The sequence below is a fragment of the Aptenodytes forsteri genome, unplaced genomic scaffold, assembly GCF_000699145.1.
Source record: "Aptenodytes forsteri isolate BGI_AS27 unplaced genomic scaffold, ASM69914v1 Scaffold126, whole genome shotgun sequence".
NCBI classification, from domain to species: Eukaryota; Metazoa; Chordata; class Aves; order Sphenisciformes; family Spheniscidae; genus Aptenodytes; species Aptenodytes forsteri.
Window position 1 is genome coordinate 2,115,563 of NW_008794599.1, and position 8,765 is coordinate 2,124,327.

General features: G+C 52.0%; 1 protein-coding gene across 1 annotated transcript in view; it reads left to right on the plus strand.

The window, feature by feature from the left end:
* CDON (cell adhesion associated, oncogene regulated) overlaps positions 1-5,435 on the plus strand; it is a 35,671-nt gene extending 30,236 nt beyond the window's left edge. The window contains exons 18-19 of the mRNA XM_009272997.2: positions 3,982-4,238; positions 5,035-5,435. Of these exons, the coding sequence (XP_009271272.1) occupies positions 3,982-4,238; positions 5,035-5,201 (424 nt within the window). The 3' untranslated portion in view covers positions 5,202-5,435. The remainder of the gene's footprint in view (positions 1-3,981; positions 4,239-5,034) is intronic.
* The last annotated feature ends 3,330 nt before the right edge of the window (positions 5,436-8,765 follow it).

The following is an 8,765-nucleotide window of genomic DNA, read 5'->3' on the forward strand; positions in this document are numbered from 1 at the left end:
GAGGTGTACATCTGGAGAAGCTGAGTTGAAATTAAGCTGCTGTTGAAGGCAGAAAGCATGTTCGCTTTATTTTCATGGTTTTACTTTTTAAAATACGACTTACAATAGGCTTTAAATTCTTCCTCCTTCTGTAAATATACGCATGATAGCGTGATGGAGACGGGCTGCTGCTCGCAGGTAGAGCTGGGCACGCTTTGTCCGGACCGGTGTCACGGCCGGTCTCTGGGGAAAGCGAGCTACCTTTCCTTTACAAGCCAATTGTCTCTTTTCAAGGCAGGCTGTGTTAACAGCAGTCATCGAGGTGCGTACGACTGGCCGTAATTTGGAGCGTGCTGTACGTGTTACGCTGTAATTGAGAGCTTGCTTTCCAGTTTTAGGCATATTTAAATTTTTAATTGCTTTTTTTTTTCCTTAAGAAAGCAGGGAGAATGGGTTCCGTCCTCTGCAACTGTACTGTTCTTCCCAGATGGGTCATCAGCAGGGTCTGAACTTTGAATTTTCACATCCCTGTTCTATATTTGACTGCTTGATAGAGAAACAAGTTGTCCTTTACAGCTGCCTACCCCAGAGGGGACCATTAACCTCCGTTTGGCAGGAGAGCTGCGCAGCCGGGACCGCTCCGTTCCCTTGCTGGTGCTGGGGGAATGGAAGGAGGACATGGGAGAGGGGAACGGGGAGGACCAGAAACGTGCCTGAATATTACACCAGGGGCCGGGGAGCTGGATGTACGGCCGGGGCGAGGAGGAGGAGGAGGAGGAGGAGAAAGAACCTTATGGTGGGTTAGCCTGGTCAAGTCAGTAGGTTTTGGCAAGCGGGAATTTGGGGCTGGAGTCTTCTCCCCCATCTTTGTTCAACCTCGTAGCTGCTTTACGGAGGTAAGGGCCGTCCCCCTCCGTCTGGCCTCCTCTTTGTGCAGAGAGGACCCGTGCTTCGTCCCACCCTCGAATTATTGCACCTTGCGTACTAAAACCAGGCAATTCCCCCTGCAGAACACCCGCGCGGGAACGGAGGGAGGGAGGTTCGAGTGGAAACATCTCTAGCAGGGTGACGGTCTCGAACTCGCCAGCGTTTCAGGTGCACGTGGCCTTGCTCATACGTTCCACCTTGGCGCTGCTGTTTCCTAAAGGAGCCTGTTTCCACTGAGTGCCTGGAGTTGTTGCTGATTTGGGTTGAATTTAGCAGTCGTTTGAATTGTGACCACGTGCAAATGAATCCTAAAGGTTTTAGCGTATTTAATAGCTGGCTACCACGGCTGCTTTCAGCAATAGCCATCTCGGAGCAGGTTTTATTATTACGGTGGTGAAACCCCTCGGTCTTCTGTTTAAATTAGCACTTTATGCTCTCGTAACTGCGCGTGGAGGCTTGCCAGAGGTAGAAGTCGCTGAAAAGCGGATACCCGCTTTGCTATTGTGGACAAAGCCGGTAAGATGAATGTGGTTTACGCTTGTTACGTTAGGATTGAGAACTGATTTCTTTTTTCCTTCTCTGGTGCTTTTGCACTGAAACTTTTTCTAGACACCTGATGGTTGCAGAGGAATTTACGTTTTTGCAGGTGTCTCTTCTTTGCAACTTCGCTTTATTCTGATCAGAAATCTGAAATACTCATTTCAAATAAACCAGCATCCGTCTGTTTTTCCAGCTCTTTAAATCTGAATTATGCTGGTGTGGGCTTTTGAGTCAGATTGTCGTTTGGTAGGATTTTAGCACCGAGAATTGATAGAAAAATGTCTTTTCCGCAGCAGGGATTTTACATCGTTATTCACACACGCTCTGCTCTGGGTATACCAATGGCTAGTTTCCATCAAAATGTGGTTATTTAAGCTTAAAAAGCCGAACGGCTGTCTCGAAACATCGTTATTCACACGCTCTGCTCTGGGTATACCAATGGCTAGTTTCCATCAAAATGTGGTTATTTAAGCGCTCTCGAAACAGCCCGTACAGTAATACAAAGACCTACACCGACCTCTGTATCTTTAAAAAGAAAGCCCCATAAACATTGCAAAACCAAACATTTGAAATGGGTTCCTCTAAGAATATTTTTTTTTTTAAATAATAAGCGAGCGCAGTCAAAACCTCTGCGGAAAGAAATGCAAACTAATAAATGGATTTGTTTGAGGACCAGATGTGTTTCATGTGGATTCTTCAGTGGCTTCTGTGGTATTTTGGTACTTGGAATAATGATTTTGGAGGCAGTTAGGGGAGCGGAAGGACAAAATAGGAGAGCGAAGGTTGGTGCTGCTCCGTCCTCGCCGCGTTCGGGAGGGGAGCGGGCTCCCGGGGCGATACCGCAGGCGCTGGAGGGATCCACCCTCGTCCCGTCTTTTGGCTTTGCGAGTGAAACATCTGCCGGAGGGGAAACTTGCTCCAGTTCCTCCTCTAGAAAGTTTATTTGTGTTATTTGTGGATGTTTTGTTGCTCTTTCAGGTCTGGCAATCTTGATCGTGGTTTTCAGGTGAAAGTATAAATTGAGGCTCCAAGTGAGCGTGTACTCACTCGTCCCTCGAGCGTGATGTTTTTAAGCGCTGCCGTGACCTTTTTAATGGGATAAAAGTGGTTTCTGGGACTTGGGCAGGACTTTACTGTGACAGCCAAGCTTAAGGTCTCCCGGTTTTAAATCCGTCTTGAGTTTAGTACTTCGGTGCTGAGGGCTCAGCTGCTACCAAAAGTAGGCTCTGATGGCTGGCACCCTGTCACTGAGGATGTCGAAAGTCCATCTTTCCCCCCCCGCTTTCAGCAACAGAGCCGTCAGCTCTGCTCGGTTTTGGGCCAGAACCACTCTAAAGAAACACAGTGTGCTACCAGATAAGCTAGCACCTGAAGAGCCAGGTCCCGGCTATCAATTTTTGTATTTCAGAATGCCAGCGCTTAGGTAGCGTCCCAGTAATAACCAGCTACCCGTAGCAAGGTGCACTAGGCCTGTCACCGTGAGCGGAGCAGGCGATGGACGTATTTAACTTCGGCGGCGGCAACAACAACAACAACAAATTAATGCTCCGAGTTGTATCCGTATCAGCATATAAAAAAAAACCTTGAAGCCTGTTTAGCCTTCGCGGGAGCGTTTCGGAGTACCTCTGGCTCGCGGTGGGTCTGAACGCCCTCCGTCCTTATTTCGATGCTTTTCTTTGATCTGCGGATCCACCTCTGTTCTGCGCCGCAAAACACGGAGCGTTTTGGGGGGGGGTAGTTTCCCAAAGTTTATGGCAACTGTACAAGTGAACCTTTTACTTCTGCGGTAATTACGGCTTTATATAAAACAACACTGAAGTGTGATTGATTTTTTGGGGGGGGGGCTTTCTTACGTGGGAAATGCTTTTTTGAATTTTCCCTGGGGCCGCGTTGTTCACGGGACTCCGAACACTGTAGACGTTTTCCCTGCTTGCTGCAATGGTATGCACGTCTCTTAAGGTCCAGCTCCTTTTTGTTTAAAGGTTAAATAGCTCGGCTGCAACAATTGATTTAGCAGTTGAACTTCAATTTCACAGCCTTACGCACGTGTTATAGGGCCACAGTCTGAGCTACGCAGCAGAGGGGTGGTTTATATTTATAATACTGCAGATATTTTTTTAATTCATGTTCACTCTGATAACGCGTAGTATTTATTTTCCAAGGCACTTAAGTTTGCTGTTTGGGTTTCAAACTTGAGCTCTTTTTCTTGGCAGTGAAAACCTGTTTTATGGGGCTGCCTTGGTGGAGAAGAGGACTCGTAAGTCAGGTCATCGGGTCACAATCGATGGGGGAAGTAGCCGAGCGCGTGTTTTGAATGTGTTCGGCTGTCTGTTGGGATTAAAAAATGCTCGATCCTTTTCTTAATGTCAGGATCGATCCAAAAAATAGACGTAAAACTTCTGTGGCAAGCTGTCTGACTGTTGTTACAGCGAATGACAGGCGGTAAAGTACTTAAAAAAATTGCAGTTTCTCAAGAGAAGCGGTGGGAAGCAGCAGCTCCGAGTAACCCCGCTTTGGCCTCTGTCCCGCCTGCAGGTGTTTCACCAAAACCAACGGCACTTTCAGCAGCAGCGCGCTACCTGTCGTGCCCCTCGTCGCACCTTATCAGCAGGACGGTTTGGAGATGAAACCTCTGAATCACCGCGTCATGGTGGCCATGTGCTTGGCCTCCACCGTCCCGGAGTGCAGCGCCCGGCTGGAGGAGGACGGCAAGGAGAAAGCGGAGCAGCCCTCCGCCCAGCATCCGTGCTGTCGAGAAGGCATGAACCGGCTCTCCGTGGATTACGCGGACGGTAAGGCATTCTGGAGGGGATAGCGCCTGGCTTTGAAGCCGGGAATATTCTGTAGGACAGCTGTAGGGCGCTTAATTTATCATAGAATCATAGAATCATTGAGGTTGGAAAAGACCTCTAAGATCACCGAGTCCAACCGTCAACCCAACACCACCATGCCCACTAAACCATGTTTATCGCGGAGAATTGCTAGTAATTAAGCCCGCAAAAGACCTGGCTTTTTGAGAAGGATTAAGCCTTCCGCCTTTCCCGTCGTGGAAAATAGGAGGGGGCGATGCTCAGGTGCCTGTGGCCGTCATGCCCTTCGTGACTGATGCCTCTAAGCGGAGCTCCTCGAGCAGGCGCGCTCCAGGTAACGAGGCTGTGACTGATTTATGCTGGCTCGCCCGCACCTACAGCGTGCCCCGCGGTCTCCCGAAACTGCTGAAGTGTGCTACCTAACGGAGTTTTCCCCTAATGAGCAGGCACCCGTGACGGCCTAGAGCCATCCCGTAGGCACGAACAGGCACAGAAATGTAGGTGGGAGTTGGGCTGACCTGATCGGCGTGACCTCTTCGATGTGGGCGCCGGCGGCGTGCTCGGATAGAGCCGATGCTCCGAGCTGTTGCCGAATGTTTTGCGCCTGGTACGGTGGGAGTCAGCCTGAGCTCAAAGAGCGTCACCCACTTCTATTAATCTGAATTTTTGGGGCTTGGGGGTCTGTTGAGCTGGAAGAGGAGATGATCTGCTTGAAAAAAAAAAACGCAACACAAAAACCACCACCCACCAACCACCCCGCCCTGCTCTTGCTTTGCAGGTGACAACTGCGTGCACTCGGAAACATCGAACCACGTTTTGAGCTGGAGTCCCCTTATTCTGCAGCCTGTTTCGAAGGACTGTAAGGAAAAACCAGGATGGAGTTCATCCGGAGTCACCTTAAACGGTTCTGGGGACCTTCGGCAGCTCCAGCTGCAGGAAACCTGAGGAAGCGACCGTTGTCCCCACTTAACGCCAGTAACTGCACAGCAGAGTCGCTGAAAGGGAGTGATGGAGGGATGTTAATTATATCAGAGAGAGTCACTATTTATTTTTTTGTAGTAGTGTCATATGAATGTATCTTGTTTTTAAAAATGGTTGCCTTTTTTATATTATTTATGCCTTGAAATTCCCTTTTTTGTTGTTGTTGTTGTTCCCCCACGCGCCGCGAAACTAGCCTTGGTTATGTGTATAAAAAAGAATTGTAATAATATAAAGAACAACGATGGGAAATACGGAGTGTGTCTTCCGTGGCGTATTACCAGCGCGAGAAGCACTTCCGAGGAGTCCGATACGGGGATTTAGCGACGCGGGTCTGATGCTTCTTGACCGATGGCTGCCGCCTCCCTGGCGTTCCCCCACGCACCGCGAAACTAGCCTTGGTTATGTGTATAAAAAAGAATTGTAATAATATAAAGAACAACGATGGGAAATACGGAGTGTGTCTTCCGTGGCGTATTACCAGCGCGAGAAGCACTTCCGAGGAGTCCGATACGGGGATTTAGCGACGCGGGTCTGATGCTTCTTGACCGATGGCTGCCGCCTCCCTGGCGGCTCGGCCTCCCGGCACTCGAACCCTCCTTTCCGTGGACGCCTCCCGTCCTCTTTCGGCTTCTCTGGGAAGAAGCCGGTGGGTAAATAAGAAAATAAATAAAAATGAACCTGGGCTGAGTCCGTCCAGCGCGGCTTGAGAAGCAGAGCCCAGTTTGGTGACTCTTGGTGTCTTCAGGTGTTTGAGTCGCGGAAGCGTGGATGAAAATCCAGCCTGTCTCGCCCTTCCCGCTTGCGGAAGAGGAAAAAATCCGGTTCAGCTCCGCTTTTAACTCCTTGGTTCGAGGGGATGCTCAGGGCTTGAATAGCCTCTGAAACGAAACGAGTCGTGCTGAAGCAGCTCCCGCCGGCCCCGCGCGCGGCTGTAAGAAACCCGCCTGCCCTCGGAAAGAGCGTGATGTAGGTGCCGCAAGGTTAACCGCAGGGTTTGGGGCTGCCTTCTGTTGGTTGGTTTTGTGTGTTTGTGGGTTGGTTTTGTTTTTTTTTTTTCCTTTCCAAATTTAATCAGAGTAAATAAAACAAACGGGTGCTTGTAAAGCACTCCCTCCCCCCAAAAAAATCAGGAGCGCGTAACCCCAGAAATAAATGAGGCGCATAAATTACGGCCGCCCCGAGGCGACGCGTGTGCAGCCGCCTTTTCACGGGGCGAGTGTTTTTTTTCCCAGCCGCAGCAGGCCGCGGGGGGGGGGGGGGGGGGGAGGGAGGCGGGGCTGGGAAGGGAGGGAAGCGATGCCGGCCCGGCTTGGAACTGCTGCAAACCCCTCGGGGAGCAAAGGGGCTACAGGTGCAGCGAGCCGCGTTGCGAGCGATGGGGTTCCGGGGAGCCGTTCCTGTTCGAGGAGGAGGCGCTCGCAATCCCCTTTGGTAGCAGCATCTCTCCGTGGGGCCGTTTTAAGTGTTGGGGTGGGGTGGGTTTTTTTTTCCCTTTTATTATATTATTTATAAATATATTCATTTTTTTGCCTTTGTTTTTAGGCTTGTGCCTCTTCCCAGCCAGAGCTGCCGAACTCTTGAACCTCCCTGCAAAAAAAAAAAACCACAAACCCCCCTGCCAGCACCCTGGACCTCGCACCACGAAACCCGCGGGCTTCGACTGCCACCTACCCCGGAGCCGCTGCAAAGCCCCGCTCCTCCCTCTTCATCTACCTCCTCCTCCTCCTCTCCTAAACCCGGCCTTCTCCCTCCGCTCCTCGCAGCGCGGCTTTGCCCCTCGCTGGATTTTTCCCTTCGCAAGACCTGCTGCAAGGCTCTTCCCCGTTTCCGACGGAGATTGGGCAGGCGAGTGGTTGGGTTTTACCTCTGGCTGCTTTGGTTTCCCCGAACGCTGAGACTTAACCGCACTTTTAAACGACCCCGCTTAAATCGGACCCTGCACCTCCCCTTCACCGTGGTTGCGTCCGATAAAGAGGCTGTATTTTCCTAAGAAGCTGTAATATTCCTTTGAAAATTTTATGTGTTTTGAAATTATGTAGTTCTTCGCAGGGCTTTTGGGGTAGGGTTTTCATTTTTTTGGGGGGTGGTTTGATAAAAGAGAGTGATGCTGCTTTATGGCGGCAGTGGGGATTTGATACTCCACGGGCACTGAAGTGAGGTTGGTTCTCATCACTCGATACTTCCCAACAGGTTATTGACCAAATACAGGAGAAAATGGCCAGAAACCCTCTCCTTTATCACGCGCGCCAGCAGACGGGGGCTGAGGAACGCCGGGGACCCCTCGACCCTTTCCTTGGACCCTGCCTCCCTCCGGGGTCGCACCGACGTGGGGAAAAACCATCGCTAATCGCTATTTTTAACATCCTGCGGTTTGGCCCGGAAAGGGGGAGTTTGGGGTGAAGATGAGGACCCCTTCCCCACCCCACCAAAGCTTTGTGGCTGGGGTCCCCCCCGCAACCGGACCGCGGCCGCCGCAAGCCCTTGGGCTGAGAGCGGAGAGCTGAGCTTTGGGGGTGGGTGTTTTTTGTTTTTTTTTTCCCCCTCTATCCTCTATCAAACATTTATTTTAGCCTAAATATTTATTTTAGCTCCAGAAGTAACTGCAGGCTCAAGGCGGAGCGGGAGAGGTTTTTTGCCGGGAGTCGCCCAGCTGTGCTGCTTTTTATAGCCATGAGTGAAACCCGGCGCGAGCTTTTTGGCGAAGCTTCTCGCCTTTCTTACCGCCCGGGCTGCATCACGAGTTCACCCCTCCTCCATACTTTTTGGGGTTAGAAAAGCTTTCCCTTCCCTTCCCTTCCCCAAGCTGCACCCCAGGAAAAAATCATACATCTCCCCCAACGCCTCTTTAAATATCGTAAAGAAGCAAAAACCCCTTTGCCGCCCCCACCCCCAATTTTTGGGCTGGGTCTGGATCACAGGTATTTTTCCAGCTGCTGCCTCTTGACTTCAGCAGCCTCGCAGGAGCTGAGGCCTGGGAGACTGTCCACCCTCTCCCAGCTTTATTGATGCAAAGGGAGGACGAGGGATACGGGGCACGGGCCGGGGCGCTGCCCTCCCGTGGCGTGAAACGAGGGGAGGAAAGGGAAATGAAGAGGAAAAGCCGGGGGGGGTGTCACGGCGTCGCGCCCGCCGTGAGGGTGAGGTTGTGACGTTAGCCGGTGGGTCCTCGGTGGTGTCCGGTGGTGCTGAGAGTGGCTCTGCAAGGGGTGGGAGAGCCCCCGGTGACACCGGGTGGGGGCCGGGTCACCGGGGTAGGTGGCTCAGCCCTCGGCTCGCCCCCACGTTACCTGCTGGCCCTGGGAGGGGGACAACGCGGGGGTCTCATCGGCGCTGGGGCGCGGGAGCGATGGGGCAAAGGGGTTTGGGCACTCACGTGCGGAAGAGCAGGTCGTGCAGGCCTGGGGACAGACAGACAGAGGGACGTGAGGTGTGGGTGTTCCCAGGTCCTGCCCTGGCCCCTGCCGAGCCCCCCCCACCCCGACCCCGGCGCCCACGAGCGCGCGCGCCCCCCTGGGGAGTGTCACACAT